At 31.7% G+C, this 19,939-nt stretch overlaps 2 protein-coding genes across 2 annotated transcripts; both read right to left on the bottom strand.

Moving 5' to 3' along the window:
• Nucleotides 1-420: 420 nt before the first annotated feature.
• On the bottom strand, nt 421-1,786 carry LOC126780640 (uncharacterized). Its single transcript, XM_050505262.1, has 5 exons — nt 1,694-1,786; nt 1,125-1,286; nt 793-864; nt 598-710; nt 421-453 (listed from the first exon to the last, which is right to left on the bottom strand). The coding sequence occupies exons 2-5, from the start codon at nt 1,273-1,275 to the stop codon at nt 421-423; spliced, it is 369 nt and encodes a 122-aa protein (XP_050361219.1). The 5' UTR covers nt 1,276-1,286; nt 1,694-1,786.
• A 10,764-nt stretch (nt 1,787-12,550) lies between these two features.
• LOC126780560 (GRB2-associated-binding protein 1) lies at nt 12,551-18,716 on the bottom strand. Its single transcript, XM_050505146.1, has 11 exons — nt 18,563-18,716; nt 18,263-18,391; nt 17,894-18,092; nt 16,770-17,050; nt 16,476-16,683; nt 16,313-16,387; nt 16,117-16,232; nt 14,221-14,349; nt 13,815-13,922; nt 13,663-13,743; nt 12,551-13,575 (listed from the first exon to the last, which is right to left on the bottom strand). Exons 1-11 carry the CDS (start codon nt 18,629-18,631, stop codon nt 13,423-13,425), a joined length of 1,548 nt encoding a protein of 515 aa, XP_050361103.1. The 5' UTR covers nt 18,632-18,716; the 3' UTR covers nt 12,551-13,422.
• Between the last annotated feature and the right edge of the window lie 1,223 nt (nt 18,717-19,939).

The raw sequence follows: 19,939 nt of genomic DNA, 5'->3' as shown, positions 1-19,939 counted from the left end.
GAAGCGAAATACATATGAACCCGAAGACTAATATATTTTTTAAATGAACACATATGTTATAATTTGTTTCAAATATGCATTATTAAAATTCCACCGGGAAACCACATGTCCGATTTTTATGTATTGTATGTTTCTATGTTATAACAATTGAATGAAACAAACATGAATTATGTAGAGGTGTAATCGGTCATTGACTCCAATAATAATAGTTGGTACTAATATTGATTAGATTTTAGAATTAAGAATTTCCACCTATAATACATTTCCTTTTTCGGTAGTACTCTTATAATATATTCTCTGGATTCGTTGTTGTTCCGTGTTGTATAAAGAAATTGAGAGCTAACAGTAAATATAAATAAAGGATAAATACCTTATATTCTAATTTTTAGAGGCGTAACGTAGAACGGTAACGGAACTGAGCTACTGCTTCGGCGCGTTATATTGCTGCAGCACCTAAAATGATTTAATTTGTTAAGTACCTTAAATAAAAAGTTAATTTTATATATGAGTATTTGTGTGTGTCTGTGGGCGTGTGTATGTATGGATGTATGTATGAATGAATGTGTGTGTATGTGTGTTAAGAAATACAGGACTTACAATATTGTCGAATGCTGTGACAAGATGTTTGACTTTTTCTTCGACAATTAGATGATTGTTATAAGTAGCCATGCAGAATGCTTGCCGCGGTGGATAAGGGGATGTTGAGGACGCTGTAAGAGAGAGAAAAATTTACATAAATTTGTTATGTTTTTTAATCAGTTACAAGTCTCGTAATATTTTGAAAATACATACAAGCAATTTCACCATCATGTTCAATCCATTCCTTCGCCAATTGCTTGAAGTTCTGAGTTCCAGGCACTTCACCTGCAAGCATTACATATACAAGTTATTTTACACAAGCCATGGCTGGTGGATCGCACTCTCGTGCATATATATGTATGTAGGCAGTACTCATTGATCGGAGTAAACTTCGAACCCTTTTAATAAACGTATGCGCATGCGCAAATGTATACTGCAGACTCACAGGTATATACATAAGTAGTTACACGTATGCACACTGATATATATTACATAATATATCAAATATATTAATAAATTTATTAAAATTAAGAATTTGCATCTACCTTCGCTATTCCTCTGTTGTTCCATCATGTGGTGATAGGCCACCAACATACGGTTAAAGTCGTTGGTGCCAGTATACATGGTTTGGTTCAAATTTCGCTTTGTAGGCATTATTAGCTTTTTGACGGGTTTGTGCTTCATACAGACTGTCATTTTTGTTTTAACTAAAAATTAAACGATAGTTAATACCAATTGTCTAAGGACGTACGGTTTTGATATTAAGATAATAATGAGACAAAAGCAAAGGCATATATGGTTAATATATATATAAGTATTCATGTTTATAAACAATCAATGATTTTAATGATATTTACACTATTTTTATCTGGTTTCGTCCGAGTCAAATTATTAATATTTGATATGAAAATATATTCGCAGCAGCAAACAAGTAGACTCAGCAACATTCATTCGCTTGCTGAACACAATTATTTTTTTCAATTGCACATTATAAGTTTTATATAAAACATAAAATTAAATTTTCATAACGAAAGACCTAGTGATATATTTTAATAAGCATCAGCAAAAAAAATTTTAATGAAACCTACTCAATATTATATTTTAAAATACTTACGTTTTTCCAAAACAATAATCACTGAACTTCAATACGCTCATTCAATAAATCAATACAAGTAATTTAATTTTTTTTTTCAAGAGAGACACGTCACCACGCTATGCAGCAGAAACGAAGAATGCCCAGATTTGACCAGGGCGTAGCGAGCCCGGGCGATCCAGACATGCGCAAGCCTTGTGGAGGCCATTATATAAGTGGGCGAGGAGGTTGGAAGTGGGGTCGGGTGGATTCGTCTGTGGGCCCCCATCCGCCCACTGGGCTGAAATGAGAGGAGAGGGATTTGATATAAATATAAGCATCTACACTTACCTGTTACCCGGCTGGCGGACCCCTAGTTACAGAATAGAGCATTCAATAATTAACATAAAACGAAGTACAGAAAATATTCTAATTTATATGAGCAGATTACTTTTTGAAAATGCTTATATGATGTCTTCTACGTTTAGGATTTAAATAATTAACGTTGTGGAAAAGAACATTGTGGTTGCAAAGTTATAATAGATTTTTAGTTATCAGTAAATATTGATAAAAAATAGGAAGTAAATTTTCATAAAATATGCAAATGTTAAACATTAAGAACACTGGTTTGGTAACTATCTTAATCTGATAATAATTTTAAATTAACTTTATTATTTTCCCTTTAGAGAATAATTATTTTGTCTTAGTGCGAAATTAGTACGATTTAAAATTCGCAAAAATCAAAATGGAATATCTTTTGTTGCCCTTACATGCAGTAATTAATCCGCTTTCTTTTTGAAAATTTTATCAAGTGACTGAAAATCTTATAAAGACTAATTTCTGCTCTTACATTTAGAACTTTTTAATACAAGTTCAACTTTTCAATTCCCTTTTTCTAAAGCCTTTAATCTGATTTCGTATTACATTCTAAATTTTACAACATGAAATTCACGCTTTTCACGTATATAAAAAAAAGTCTATATTTAAATCGGTCGAAACTACGAAACGCATTTGCTTTTTTATTAATATTATATACTAAAATCTTTACCGAACCTATATATATAATACATAGTGTATATAGGTATATGTACGGTCCATCTAGATTAACAACGTATGATGGGCTGGAGTTATATTTCATCCATATGGCTTGGAGTGTGATTTGTGCACTGATAAACAAGCTTATCGGAGAGGTCTGCAACAATAATACAGATTGTCATATACGCTATTTAAATGTACCGTAACAGCCTGTGAATGTCCCACTGCTGGGCTAAAGGCCTCCTCTCCTCATTTTGAGGAGAAGGTTTGGAGCTTATTTCACCACGCTCCTCAAATGTGGGTTGGTGGAATACACATGTGGCAGAATTTCAGTGAAATTAGACTCATGCAGGTTTCCTCACGATGTTCTCCTTCATCTTTTTTTTTTTATATTCGCTGTGAGGGCAAATGACTCTACTCCACCTGATGGTAAGTGGTAGTAGAGTCCAAACGCGACGACGGCCAGTACAGACGGGAAACACGTTCTGCACTAGCCGCCTTCGTCTTGCCGGCCCGCTAGATGCCTCTTCACGCCTCGTTTGAAGGAACCCGGGTTGTAAGAGGACGGGAACACGTGAGCTGGTAAGGAATTCCATTTTTTGGAAGTGCGACAAAGAAAGAAGTTGCCAAATTTCTTTGTTCGCGATGGAATTGATGTCACAGTTAGGCGGTGACATCGAGAACCAGCTCGCGTGGACTTAAGAAGGAAGGTTGAAGCAGGAATTAGAGAGAATAATTCCACAGAGCACTCGCCGTGATACAGTCGATAGATAGCGCTCAGTGCTGCTATCTCACGACGCAATTGTAAAAGTTCAAGGGTGTTTGTGACCTTTACCACGCAAGACCGTACCTGTGTTTTGTACAGCAGGCACAGTTGTTGTGGCGTAAAAAAGCGCCGCACCTTGTTCTGAACTCCGAGTTTCCGTGAAGCTGTTTTTATAACAGCCTCGATGTAATCCCTTGGACTAAAGTCGCAGCGAACGTCAATCCCCAGCATGGCGATTTTGCTTTGCATCACCAGCGGAGTACCACAGAGGGAGGGAAGAGGGGAAAGTGTTGACTTTTTCGCCGTGAGAGCGCATACCTGTGTTTTCTTGGCATTAAACTCAACAAGATTATCAGAGCCCCATTTGGCGATGAGCTCTAACGTCCTATCGAGTTCAATGACAAGATCCCTCCGCCTCTCCTCAATTTCCGCTCGCCCAGCCACTGCGCGTCCGTGGTATCCACCATGCACTGTACTATCGTCTGCATAGCAATGTATGTTCCCAAGAGAGAGCATATCATTGATATGCAAAAGAAAGAGTGTGGGAGATAGCACAGATCCCTGGGGGACCCCAGCATTCACTACATAGAATTGTGAAGCGCAACCATCAACTAAAACACGAAGGCTACGCTTGTGTAGGAAGCTGGCAATTCAGGTGCATAGCTGAGCAGGCAGACCATATGCCGGCAGCTTGGGGAGAAGACTTCTGTGCCATACCCTGTCGAAAGCCTTGGAGATATCGAGGCTGACAGCCAACGATTCTCCATGCTTGTATCGACAAGCTTCACCCCAGAGGTGTGTTACGTACGCTAGAAGATCACCTGTGGACCGTTTTGGTCGAAACCCGTACTGACGATCATTAATTAAACATTGATCTTCTAGGTAATGGATCAGTTGGTTGTTTAAAATCCGTTCCATCACCTTACAAAGTACTGAGGTGATAGCTATTGGCCGATAATTTGCTGGGTCAGACCGATCCCCTTTTTTGGGAACCGCTTGCACATTAGCTCTTCTCCAAGCCTCCGGCACACATCCCGAAGAGAGAGAAAATTGGAACAGGCGCGTTAACACAGGAGACAGCTCCGCTGCGCACTTCTTCAGCACTATGGCTGGTATTCCATCGGGACCACTAGCTTTCCGTACATCAAGTGATTGCAGCTCCGCACGCACATCACGTTGCCTGATTTTAATGTCAGGCATCGTATGGCCACATGAAGGTATTGTAGGTGGCAGCGCACTACAATCATCGATGACGGAATTGTCGGCAAAGAGTTTAGCCAGGAGATCAGCTTGCTCTTGCGGACTGTGAGCTAGCGATCCGTCCGGATTTCTGAGCGGTGTCAGCGAAATCATCGTAAAGCACGAGATGAATTATAATCACAAATATATTTAAATGTTATTTAACTGTGAACTATTTCAATTACCCGGATAATATGATACTGCTGAGCGCAACGATTTGTCAGTTGCGGAAGCTAAGGAAATATATCATGATTAGGTATGCCAGAATGCACGATGTAATTTCCTTTTTTATTCCGGAACAGAAGCCTAAAGACCGAATTACATATTTATAACTTTTAAACTGATGATGAAATTCCATGCAAACTTGCATATCCTATTTAACTCTCTTTGCAGATGACACTTCAAACACGCTGTAACTAACACGTTTTACTCGAAGACTACACACCTATTTCCAGATTTCTAACTTCAAAACTAGCTAACTTTCAACCCGGGTAAACGCATTCTTAGGAAATAAATTTTCAAAAATCCTTTTTTCAGTGCGTAGATGACGTTATATAATAAATTCTCTGCGAATTTGTCTGGCTTTAGACCTACCATTTGAGACCGTGCATAGCAAGTCATTTTAAAATTGTATTAAATCGAATATTTAATAATGAAAACATATTTATTTTAATGTTCTTATCAAAATAATCTGTTTCTATTATCAATGCCCTTTGGTTAACTCTTTAACTTTACATAAATTTCAATTCGGTTAATGTTATACAAATAATAATTACCATATTTACAAAAATCAAACAACGCTTATGTCCCTCGAGAAATTGTTTTTGACATTTTTGCACCCCATGTCACCTGGCGTCTAGAGCGATCGCTCCTCTCGGTCTACCCTAGGGCCGCTACCCTCTCTAAATAATAACGCAGACATTTTACTAAATGTGAACTTAACAAGCAAAACCAACAACTTCCTAAACATTTTTTCAATCAATTGAAAAAATTAATACGAATAAAACAACTTTTCACACTACAATATTTATTTCAAGGATAATTATACATTTTCAATGGTACATAATAAACAAGTAAATTTCACTTACTATATATGTATTATATAATAATAAACAATTAAAATTATAAAGCTCAATAACAAAGTACAACTTAAATTATAAAAATGTGTGGTCCAACTTATTTATAACTAATTACACATACAAATCCGTGCTCGAATAAAACTAATTATTACAATACTTGCCCTCATATAAATCTTAGATATATGAATAATAATTAATAAAGAATAATAATTAATAAATAAAAAATACCAACGTTGAATAGTTTGCTAATTATTTAAACTGCTTAATTAAACAAATATTTTGCTATCTAACAACTTTTAGAATTTAGTCTGCTTAAAATATTATTTTTTTTGTTTATTCTTACTAATTTTATTAAAGACATAATTACAAAAATGCAAGTCTATTTCAATGCCATAAAATACATAGTTGACGTTTTAAAAAATATACAAATTCGACATAATATAAATCAATAAAAGATATTTATATAAATATTATTATGTATCATTCAAGAAATGACCACAATGCTAGTTAGTTACATGAATTATATCGAAATACACATTTATCATATGAATTGATTAATATATAGTAAGCAACATACACTAAACTTTTTAGTGAAAAATTTTGAATAAAAAAAAAAACATTAAGATTTCAGTATTTTATAAAATTTAAACATTTATATATTTTTTAATTATTTTTCCGCCCATATCTTCGTCAGCGTGTGAGGGGTGGGATTGGTACCATTAACCCTAAGTTCTTTTCTGTACCGCTCACAACGTGTATGCAAAATTTCATGAAGATTTTGACGAATAGTGAGACGTGAAATTGTAAAAAAACTTACTCACAACAACACATTAGTTTTGATACAAAGAGCGATTGCCAATACTTTCTTCACCATTATTACTTTCATACAAAAAGCGAAAAGTATTTTAAAATATATACTACAAAGACATAAGTACTAAATAGTCCTACAGTGTACACATTTTCTACTTGAAACATTGAACCACAAATATTAAATATTGCACAATAATTTATTTACTAATAAGATAACCAATTAATTTACGTATTATAATAATTGTGTGCGACGGTATAATATTTTTTGGAATTAATATCTTGCTATTTCGTCAATACAATTTAACGGTATTGCAATCACTTGAGCAAAATATAATAAACTTAGGTAATTATTATGTACATTATTGTTCATAAAAGGTTTTTTTTTCAATAAAGAATCATTAAAGCAAATTTTACAAAGATAATACTTCATTTTTTAATACCTTTTTTTTTAAACTATTTTAATTTTTATCGTGACAAGTCGAAACTTTCTTACTAATTATTTCTCTTTATTTTTAACTATTAACTCTTGACATTGTATCAAAGCGTCCATTTTACGAATTTCAAAATTTTTTCGAAGTTGTAAAGTTGAACCAAAGCTGTTTTTCATATCATTTCATAGGACCTGCTCTAAATACATAACCGTAAAAACATGTGTTTATAATTCGATCTTATTATGTTTAAACAATTACGTTAAAACCGAACCAAACACCAATTATCAAATATTTTTCTAAATCTATTAACATTACAATAAATAATACAAATTCGGAAATTTAACAATCCCTTCAATCGAAAATGACTTGATGCTATTAAAAACTTAAGTAATAGTATTACAAGTCCCATGGAATAATTAACCATTTAATTCTAATTATAATTCATAACGTTAATACTAAACACACATATAATTATTATTAATAAATTAATTAATCAATAAGTATTATGTGTGATGATGTAACGTGTATCACACAAGATTAAAAATATCTTAAGATTGTGCGTAAATAATACGATTCTAGTCTCTTTAAAGTACTCCACTAAAAACTATAAAAAAATTTATTCAACAGGCTCGATTGCCGCCTATTTTTTTATTTATTTTTTCATGTTAAAGAGTCAATGAGCCCGTTAGATATCTCGGTACCGCAAAACTGAGATTGAAACTAATCACATGCAAACTTTAAAATGACATGAATTATTTGACATCAATAAAATACTAAATAGTCAATATATAATAGACCTAAATATTTTTAGTCAAAGGAGTACTCGAAACGATTGGAAAAAATTTGTTAATTGTAGACATAGTTTTTTTAACATGATTTATATATATATATATGTATGTATATTTTTTTGCCTACTACTTATTATTCTTAACGTTAAAATTTCCTAATGTGAAATAGTCGATTTGGAATAATACTGTTCGGTATAAATGGGGGTTAGGCATGTTTTTATCATAAATGAATATTCGTACATTTGTTATATGTAACAGGTGAAATGTCAAGCCTACAATATAACGACATTGTGCATGCTAGCGATTTGCATTCACAGATAACCTAGACGAACCTATATTTTGTTCATCTACGTCTATGGTTTAGTAATGAAAACTTGATATTTTAGACGAATCTAGACAAGCACTCGATATAGTTATTCATTGTTTATAAGGCAAAATCTGCGTTTCATTTATCATGCACAAATATGTGAATATATCGAATTACATCTCCTATTATTTTAGACAAATGTACATAACCCCGTCATGCCTTCACGGTACAAGTTTATGTACATAATAATTATGTCTGCAATAATTATATATACACCGAACAGCCCCATATTATGCCCATTTCAAACAGCAAGACAAAATACTTGATATATTAATCTATTATTTTTATACTGGATTTTAGACGTAAAACATCTATTGCAAGCCATGGCCTACAATTCGTACCTATAATTACATTAATTCCGAATACAGTAGACGAATCTTTTGCAGGTACATTACAGTCTAACATAACCGAATAACTTACATATCTACGCCGTCTAGACACGGATTTCTACGTATCAATAAATCTATTGCAAATTATCGCTTTACAATTTCAATACGTTTTATTTAAGTATTTTAGGTATTATAGATTGGTTGCTAAACACCATACCTATAATTAAAATTAAAATTCTAAACATACGTGATTTAAGATTATGTTTATTGTTAATAACTATAGTTTGTAATAAATGGCGCATCTTCACATCGGAACATAAAGAGCATTACATGTAAAAGTTATTTATCGGGTGATTGGTTAAACAATGCCCGTCTTCTTCTTTCGAATGTCAAAACGATATTGACAGAAAGGGAGAAATCTGTTTTTAAGTGATCAGTCGCTAAGCTACGTTTATAAGTAAGTTCGAAAATGTATAATCATTTAGTTTTGCGGTACAATATCCAAACGTTCAGAGTTTCACTGAGACTGTATACGAATATACTCGTTTCCGTTTTGAACCACTTTACATATGTATCAATCGATTGGAATTAAATATATAAAAATATAATACAATCGTTAATGCTCCGGGTCATATTGTCGATCGATGCCGCCCAAGTAACATAACCTACCTACCCGTTCTCGAACTTGACAAATTCGAATCCTAAGTTATAATAACGTGTATGAAATAATTTAACTTCGTTATAAAACTACATCATTAAAATTATCCCTTAATTAAATTTTAAACTTACTATACACACTATTTCAATTAATTTGGTAGAACGGTTGTATAGTTTCTCGTCGACATTATTAATATTATAACTTTTACCCACCTGTTATTCAAATACAACATTTTTACATTTCATTCATATTTACATAATAATAAATTCTAATAAGCGTCGGGATTTAAATTTACAATAGATAAAGGCAGAAAATATTCTAACACATCTAAGGCACAACAATGCCAAACAAACAATGATATTACTTTAAGAATTATTTATAATATACGGTTATATATCTATTACTTAGATATAACATGAATAATAATAATAAACGCTATATGATTAATAATAATAATAAAATAAATAAGATTTTTTTAATAAAAGTCAATTATTAATTTTAGAAAAAGGTGAGATTCGTGCAAATGCGTCCCTTCTCAATACGCAATCATTACACATATGTATACGTACGGAAGAACAAAAAAAAGTAAATTCTTATCTTTATAATCCGAATTTAAAACGCAAGAAAATATGAAAATGAAAATTTCGCTTATTGGGCTTTTATATACATTTATAAATTTACACTGCTATAACAATAAACAATAATCTCAAAGAGTAACTTTGTAACGATAAACAGATTTACCAACGTTAAAAGAATTTAGATGTATTGTCTAAGAGCCGAGACGGCAGAGCGGTTAGAACACGTGAATCTCAACCGGAGATTGCGTGTTCAAACCGGGCAAGCACTACATTACAATTTTTATTTATCTATGTGATACACTAATAAGCCGATTATTCAAAATATAACGTCATTATAACACACGATAATTTAAGATGTCTTTTAAAATCGCCAAACTATCATCCCATATTTCAAGGTAACGCAATATATGTGATTGTCATATATAATATTCTTACTAATACTATATATATTAGACGCATCGAATAGAAACCTCCATTACAACATACATATTAAAATTATATATTAGTATAGACGACGTATGAAGCTATTTAAATAACATACGAATTATTAACTATTTTTTCACAATAGACACAAATTCAATGACTTGTATATCATACTTAAATATTTTATAATAGCATTTATTTAATAACATACTTATTTAAATATGTTTTATTTTATCATGCGATCACAATTTCACATCGACAAATATATAACGGAGTGTTCGATACGTAGATATAAATAAAATACATATACTGTACGTCAATAACATATAATAGAAATTCAAGTTTTATATAATTCTAGTCTATACATATAAGGATCGTCACTGGCAACTCCTAGTCCTACCGAGATTTTTAGTAATATTAATATGAGAAAGTCAATCTCGAATCATTGTAATACGGCGACAATGATTTTGTATCACGAGATATATTTTAATAACAAAATTCTTCGTTATTAAAATAATATTTTATTAAAATTACCTTTTCATTGATTTTAGCATAATATTTATTTAAAAATGTAATCAATTATCTAAAATACGTCATAGAGATTCAAAAAAACAAATTTCAAAGGAGACAAGGAAACATCTGCATTAAATATATATTAAATAAAAATATATAAATTGATTTCAGTATTGTACTTTATGCTACTTGTACGTGTACATTGCAATGTCGAATGCTTCTAAAGGAAAAACACGTCGTCTAACCTAGTGAAGTGTATTTTGTATAGCGTGTCTAAAATATCATTGACAAAAAACGTTTTTCAAAAAAATTGCCCTTTTCGTCCGAAGCAATTTAAAACCGAAATTAAGCTGACGATAGTCACGTAGAACGATTGCTTCAAAAAATAATATATAAAATCGTAATATAATTATATACGAGCTGGTATTGTCAATATATAATTTAATATATCCAAAGATTAAGTTAAAATTAAAAAGATTCATTAAATATTTTTAACGAAAATTTTACGTTATGGCGCTTGTTATTTCCGTTGAAATACTAACATTTCAATTCTGATGTTCATATTATGTATTAAAATATTTGTAAATTATTGTCCTTATATAAAGGTAAAACTTAAAATAACTAACGAACACATGACTCTATTTAACTAGGCTCAATAATTATTAACTTAAGTCAAACGTACGGGCCGCAGCGAGCAGTACAAATGCACCGAAACATGCAGGGATCGATACGAAACTTTGTTAGGTACTCGAAACTATAATATACAAACGGGGAGACCACCTCCTACGCTAGGAGGCTCTTGCTTTAGACCTTAAAGTTCAATACAGTACAATATAGTCTGATGTACTATATATATAGATTGGATTGTTTTATATAATACTGCAATTATTTTGTACGTTATATTTTTTAACGTTGGAATAAATAAAACAACAAAAATGTTTAAAGGCAAAATTACCTTATGAAAAATACGTTTCTATTAAAATAGGATAGCGTTTCGTAATTGGTCCCAAAATATATAAACGAAAAATATTAAACGTGTTAATATTGTTTATAAATCCATTACTTTCTTGCTTACAAAGTGAAATGTGTAGAAATGATTTTAATTCATATGTTTGTATGAGCTTGATAAGAAAATGAAAATAGAAGTTAAAGTCTATTCCATTTTCTTATCTCAAACTCGTCTCGACATCGATTTTATTGCAGTCAACGCGATCGAACTTCATTCCGTTATGTAAAACGTTTTTTTGCACAATCGCCATTTTGTGTTTGAATAATAAATTTAAAACCTTGTTCCGTTTTAACAAGGATCTATATTTTTCAAACTTTGTTTGTTTTGCTTATTGAATAAATTGATTTATAATTTTTTAGAGACATTATCTTATTAACAATAAGACATTTTAATATAACACAAATTTGCTAAACAGAGTAATATCACCGGCTTGACGAGCCGGTCGGCGTAGTTGGTAGATACTTGCTTTTCACGCCGAAGGTTGTGGGTTTGATTCCCACCCAGGACAGATCTTTTTGTGCATGAACATGTCTGTTTGTCCTGAGTCTGAGTGTAATTATCTATATAAGTATGTATTTACAAAAGAAAAGTAGTATATATAGTATATATCAGTTGTCTGGTTTCCATAGGACAAACTCTGCTTAATTTTGGATCAGACGGCCGTGTCTGAATAATGTCCCAGTATATAAAAATATATCATTCTCGCTGATGTGATTAAAACAAACAAAATCATTATATTATAGAATAAGAAACGAATACGTACTTAAATTTGAAAGCATTTTTGTGTTCATTAAGTAGAAGCTAAGAGTTTAGTTACCAATTCACTGATGATTAATACGCCAATAAAATTCGTGATTTTATATTTAAAAAAAAAACGATTAAACGTTTAACTTTAAACCTTAACAACAACGCAAACTTCAACAAATCTAAATAAATATGATCCTGTATTTTATTGCATCAACACGGAACACTCATTGTGCGTTACTCAAATAACACTTGGTTGAATTGTCATTTCAATTTAACGTGCTTTATATCGAAGTGAAATATCAAGGTGTAGGTAGGACGAAAGTTAACAGCGTCAATTGAATAATTATATACAAATATATATATAGAGAGAGAGAGAGAGAGCATACATGACGTCATAACTATGCTCTAATTACTATTTGCCCAAACGAGAATCAAAGACCACACAAGTAGTTTGAAAGCACCGTCGACTGATAACATTCCATTTAGTCAAGCCTACATCGTAAAAAATAAGGTAACGGAAAAAGATCGAATTGGTTTAAAAATGCAACATTACGTATTACCAACATTTTTTGTATCGTGTGCCGACGATCGTATCATAGAAGGACAGTAGCTGTGGATTGGATTTTTTTCGTTAAAATCTGACACGTTCAAACCATAACGTGAAAAATATTAGAATTCACAATCGTTCTGCTGACAAAGGAAAGTCGATCAGATTCTCGATCTTTGAGTATCGAAATAGGCGAAATGCAATTAGTGCGGTCCTAATTTATACATGTCGATAAACATTAACACACATGTAAAATAATACTTTAAGGTATCATATATATATCAAAACTTACGATTACGTTTTTTTCCTCCTTGCTCTCGCTCATATCCTGTATTTACACAACACAAGTTCTAGAGTTTATCTCATATATAGAGAGCGTCCATCTTTTATCGTATGAACATGTCATTCGGGTTTATTACTAGTTTATAGATCCTTCCCATGTGCGGGCTCAATCATTGTTGCACACTCCGAGATGCTTCGGCATCCTGACGGGTGATGTTAAATGCCTCTGTCTTCAAGAAGTCTACGGTTTTATACGCGGAATCCGCATCAGCGGAGGAATGCGATTTTCCATGTATAATGTTTAGCTTCTTGAAGTCTTGGGGCTATTTAAAAAAGAAAAAACAATATCAGAACGTTCCATTTGTATGAAAGAAATCACAAAACTTGAAAAATGTTCCACAATTACTCACATTAGACGACGGAGGGGTAGACGTATGTAGATCAAGATCTAAATACTGCAATACGTCCGGTTTCGTTTCGTCACATATTCCCTGCGAAAACATCTCCGATTTAATTTTAACTCCAACGAAAACCTTAGAGGTTTAAAATAGTAGCAAATTACCAATCCAGAGAAGTTGTACATATTGCCGATGCTGTGACTTGAATGACGAGGCTTTAACGCCCTATCCACAGCTGGCGGTAGCGTCGAAAGATTGCAATACTGCATCGACTGCAAAGATATATCCATGTCAATACACACGCGTTTGGGAGCGCGCGCACACGCACACACACACATACATACATACATGCAAACACGAACAAAAATGATCGAAAACTTTTCGAAAAAACTTATTCCAATAATAATAATAATATTTTTCTTTCTTTAAAAGCTCGTTACCATATATAAACCTTTTTACATGACTCGTTGAACTCAACATTTTATTACAATTTCATTTTCTTACTAGGCAGTAATCTTAATCCCTTTTTAAAACACAATTTACAACAACTAGATGTTATGTATAACTTACATGTCCCATGGCGGCGTCATCTTCATCGTCCGTGGTCCGGACGCAGTGACTGATGACAGAACGGCCGGGAGACGAAGGTGCCGTGTTGTGGTGCGTTGGACGTGGCAAACGCATCCAGGGAAATGGAGACTAAGGAAGGATCATCATTGTTAAGACATTGACGAAACATAAGTAAATTATTCTTTCGCTTGCGAACAGTCTAATTTTTTCCAGAATGCTTTAGCTAGTAGGACGGTTTTCTACCACCATACGTGGTTAAGGCGCTAAAGCTATCGATAAATGCGCCAAACCCAATAAATATCTAAATGTCAGATGAGAAGCAGAATGGAGACACGCCGACTCTATTTAACATTCGAACCCTAAGCAATTAATTTAGACGATCGCGGCAACACTAGCATCTTGATTCGAATTATAACTGATACTAAAAATATTTTGCTATTCGCGACAAAATAAAGTAAATTAAATTACATTACTAAGACATTAAAGCAATTGCAATATGGTGAATTTAAAATCGCATTCGACGAAATGGCAAATAGATACTGAAATAATACGAATAAAATAATGAAATACGAATAAACATCAATATGAATGTAAGAGACATTGTTTAATTACCATTCGCAGGTAGACAGAGCTAAGCTTTCGATTGTTTCCTGAAGAACGAAAACAAACTAAACTGTTAATGGTAATGGACGTAATAAATTCTAGAGTAATATTGGTAGTGATTATTGTATAACTTGACTTACCCAATATATATAACCTATATTTTGTATTAGGATCGATACATCACATGTTCGAAAACTGGTTGATAGCTACGTGAGCAACACTTTCAATTCAAGAATATCAAATATAATTTTCAACAAAATAATCGACCGGAAAACTACATTAATTAAAAGAAATGATATGAAAACTCGAGGTGACGGTAAACTGCTGACGCGTTATATTTTTTCACAATGAATTTCCCGGGCTGCCTGCACCTTTATATACACAGAAAGAAAATATACGTCCCCATCTATTATACCATTAATCAATATTGTTATAACGATGTAATGGCCGCCTCCGTGTTGGACATAGGAAGTCATTTCAAATGAGCCACTTATTTACACCGGTATCTATTATTTTCAACGTGACCGTCGTAGTGCATTTATTGAATTATAGCCCAATGACATGAAAATGCTACATTAGGAATTTACCATTAGCGACATATGGTAAGCACATTAACTGCGACGAAATTTAATGTATATATTGTGTGATAACTATGACGCCGGATAAATTTATTTAATTTTTATAACTAAATAAAAATACATAACATATTGGTAATAAACGACTTGTAAAGTACAAAGATTCAACTAGGAAACTAAAAAGAAATATTAATTTTATTGTATTATAATATATGTCGAAGGACTTGATAATTTTAAGCACAAATTTGTAGAATCAAATTACAAATTATAGTAAAAAAAAATTTAATTTTACCTTTAAATATAATATTATTTTCTTTCAATGTTTATATTCAATTATAATACAATCAGTATCGAGGCAGGCGCCTATTCTGTATCTAGTATCCGACCGAACTGTGCTAATACATCTTACCGCGCGCCACACCTCATTATGCATTTATTCAAATATCACGTTATATTATAAAACACTGCCCCAAATCGCAAACTATATACGTCAATTTTTATTTAAGCAAAACTCGAAGATTATATACCATTTACAAAGATAAATATCATTCACTTAGAAAACTGTTGACATACTATATAGCCTATATACAAGATCTCCGCCTTAAAAATATATTAAGTTCGAGATATGTCAGTTGAATAAATCAAAAAAATTAAGTCAAAATTGAATTGAAACAAACAAACAAACAATGAAAATTGTTTTAATGAAATTAATACTTACAGTATTTTCTTGAAGCTCGATTGGTTCTTGAACTTTCGGTCCATGGAAAGATTCACGATGAGCTAGATCTTTGTTCAATGAGAACGTTTTCGGTGGACGCGGAGGCACCGGCGGTCCTGTGAGAGATAATTTATCATATAACAAAACACAACTCATACAGAGCTATCATTTTTTCGCATTTTTAATTCAATAATACCATCATAGCTAGTTCCATTACTGCGTTGTGAATTTATGTTCAACCTTGTGAAACTTTTTGCCACCGTTACCTCTCCTAGAAAAAAGAATTTTAATGTAAAATAGACAACAATTATTGATTTTAAAATAATATTAAATAATAGTTAATAGCGATTTTTTCTCACCTATGTTATATTGACTAGCGTTCAGTGATCTACATTCGTCCTCGCTGTTAGAATCGTTTTCCGATTCAACTGCAACATTGTTAATGCGTATCTGAGGTGTGCCGTGATACGAATATGTTTTGAATTTGTTGCTAGCGTCTGACTTGTCAAAGGTCTTTGTACTGGTTACGATATTTTTAGGATCAAAAGTGAACGCTCTTTGAGTATCCTATAGAATAAACAATTATCTTACAATAAATTGAATTATTTAAATTAATTTATTTATATTAAATAATAATATGAAAATTTATTTACCGGAGCACGAACACCTGTAATGCATTCTGATATTGGGATATATGGTCCGGTACTTTCACCGCATTCATACTCATCGTTTGCGATGGCTATGGCATTGTCTTCATCGTTAGAAACCAAGGAATGTTGTTGACCATTTGCAGCTATAGTACCGTAGTTAACATTATTTACAACCGGCATTGTGGTAACCTGACCATTGACAGTAGGTGTTGTAACATTAGAATTATTTCTTGAACTCGTATTCGGATGATTGTCTACAGCCACTGAATGGTTTTGATATATGCCTAAAAATATTAATTTACACTTTGTAATCACAATGAGCTTGAAGCTAGTGTAACTACCAAAAGCTTTATAATGACACATCAAATTCCTTAGAAGAAATTTATTTCGCAGTGAGCCAAATTCTTTATATCATTTTTATAAGATATATTCTAAATTAATAGAATCAAAACAATCATGAGTTTAAATAGTTATCATAAATTAAGACACAGTATTATTATAAGATTTCCAAAAGCAGGGTTATAGTCATTGATTTTTAAACATATATATTTCTTGAGAAAATTTCAAATAATTATTTAAAATAGAACATAATATAAGGTTATTGGCTAGTAATAATATTATGGTGACATTCACTTGCAAGATAATAATATTTCCGTCATATAGTGCAATGGTAAAGTCGCATTAGCAAATTTTAAAATATAAAATGTACAATAGCAAATATAAAATAATAATTATAATTTAATAACAGTATTTATATTATAAGCAGCAACAAGTTGCAGTGTAAATAAAATGTCTTTTAATATTACTTTTTAAAAATATTAATAATTTATAATTTGATTAAATTCAAACCTTTTAAATGACAATGGTAAAGATAAATTAGCAAAAAGATCAAAGCAAAATTTTAAATATAAATATAATTTATTAAATAGTGACTGAAATTATTATATATAGTTTTGTAAATAAATTTGTTGATAAAAGTGTTAAATTATACATATAAAAAACAAAGTATCATAATTTATCTTAAGTATTTTATGTGGTGGAGTTTTCTAGTAAACACTTTTAAAGCAGAATTTTAAAGACCTTATAATGAAGGATTACATCGGAAGAAATTATACATTATTACTTACCAGAATAGCTGGGTGTTTCGTCAGTTGCTCGCAAGCCACATACACTACAGATAGCAGCGACCCATTTTTCCATTTCGGATTCACAATCAGCTTCAAGATGGTATGTCCGTGATTGCGTTTGAATTGTGAATACAGAGCCGCGTAGCTTCGGGTCTGGTGCTCCTTGATTTGTACGTTCCATATGCAATCCTGCATCTACCTACAATATCATTGTATAGTAAACAGCTTTATTCAGATAATGTGATTACCATACACTTAAGTCATGAATAAATTCTGAATAATAAGTATTCTTGCTGAAACATAATGCAAAAACATGAACTATATAAATATATATTTAAGTTTAAATATGTAATGGTTATTGATAAGTACCTGTTCACAGAAATCTAAGTTGATAGTACCCTTGAGCCGTCTGCAATTACGGTCGGCATAATAATCTAGGAAATATTGCCCTGGGAGCTCACCCGACTGTCGCAAGGCAAACCACCTTCTCCGCCATTTCTGATTGAACAAAAAATGTTTTAACATGGTTATTTACATAAAATAAGAGGTTTTTTGTAAATAATAACAAAATTAACATTTTCTTGAAATGTAAATTACCGCAAGTAACTAGCTAAATTCCAATCTGTCAACAAACTAAAACATAAAAAGAAGTGTATTAAAATTACTTACAGTTCTCCAAATGCGTTTCGAAGGTGGTGATTTCGTTAGCCAACCCTCGAATACTATGTTTTTCGACATAATTTTTTTTTAAAAGACTATCCCGAATTTATGAGTCAGAGAATTAAATTTATTTACGTACAGTATGATAACGCACACCAATGAATGGATTTCCTTTTACTCACGAATCTAGACACCGACTGAATTTAACACAGATAATTATAAACTTTCATACTTAAAGCGCAGGCACGTTACAGGCAACATATTGTAATGTCAGTTAAACTACCGAATCGATAATAGATAAAATGTTAGAATCTAAATTAATATTAAGAGATTGGTGATGTGATTATAATTGAGTTGTGGTGTTTTATATGTATATGTTATCAATAATAAATAATATATTAATGTAAATCTCAGAAATTAATTAAAATAAAATACTTTATACAAATTGTAATACATGTACTGTATGTATTGACTATAATTCATTTTTATGGATTAGTAATAAGAGTAAATAAAATTGTGAACGAGATAATCGAGTGCTCGAATGATTTTATTGTTTTTACAATGACCTATTACTACACGATATAGTACTAAATTGTACAGAACCTATAAAAATTTGATCCAGTTTATATAAATTTTGTAACAGATCTATATCATTATTGTTTCTTGCATGATATTGAAATAATATAATGTTAAAATGTTAAATTTTAAACAATTTATAAATAAATATTAACACCGAATTAAAGTAAATTGATATTGAATTAATAGCTTCCGCTAAGCTACTCTTCTTATTTAACTTATTCTATTTTTTAACAATAATTGTTCAACATTTTATTAAAGTTCTAAAATATCCTAAAAAACTTCCCTTCTATGAATTTCGATTAAGGGGTGGATCACACTCTTGACAAAAGTTTTTGAAAAATCAGTAACATTAAAAATTCCGTCTTGATAGTCGGTAGATGAAAAAACAATTGATAAAAACATAGTTTTTGGTCATATAAAGTTGTTGCATATCACTTATTACTATTACTGTAATGTCAATTGTATCACAATAAAGTCATTTTAATACGCTGTGTGTCAATGTCACAAGACACATGCGGAGGTCGTCAATTATGTGTTTCGGGCAGTCTTCAATATCATTATAATTTTAAATTTAAAATGCTTAACAGGACTGAGACAATACCTACTACTGTATAAAAAGTAGGCCCAGGAAATGTAATGGTACGCACATCCGTACGATACGATGCAGCCTTATAAGGAATTGAATAGTACCAGTTGTGTCATTTTAAAACAATAATGTTAAACCACACCAAAAAAAAATATTAAACGTAAATTGTCAAATCACAATAATTTCAGTTAGAGAAATTTATTAGTTTGTTTATAAAAAAA

The sequence above is a fragment of the Nymphalis io genome, chromosome Z (assembly GCF_905147045.1).
Source record: "Nymphalis io chromosome Z, ilAglIoxx1.1, whole genome shotgun sequence".
NCBI lineage: Eukaryota > Metazoa > Arthropoda > Insecta > Lepidoptera > Nymphalidae > Nymphalis > Nymphalis io.
This window is presented reverse-complemented; position numbering and strand designations above follow the sequence as displayed.

Excerpts from the sequence above, each read along its gene's own strand:
- LOC126780640 (XM_050505262.1), bottom strand. The coding sequence starts at position 1,275 with ATGACAGTCTGTATGAAGCACAAACCCGTCAAAAAGCTAATAATGCCT. Across the intron at positions 865-1,124 it reads ACAACAGAGGAATAGCGAAG|GTGAAGTGCCTGGAACTCAG; the intron begins GTAGATGCAAAT and ends TAATGCTTGCAG. Across the intron at positions 454-597 it reads TCACAGCATTCGACAATATT|GTGCTGCAGCAATATAACGC; the intron begins GTAAGTCCTGTA and ends AAATCATTTTAG.
- LOC126780560 (XM_050505146.1), bottom strand. The coding sequence starts at position 18,631 with ATGTCGAAAAACATAGTATTCGAGGGTTGGCTAACGAAATCACCACCT. Across the intron at positions 16,388-16,475 it reads CGCTAGTCAATATAACATAG|GAGAGGTAACGGTGGCAAAA; the intron begins GTGAGAAAAAAT and ends TCTTTTTTCTAG. Across the intron at positions 13,744-13,814 it reads TGTACAACTTCTCTGGATTG|GGAATATGTGACGAAACGAA; the intron begins GTAATTTGCTAC and ends ATGTTTTCGCAG.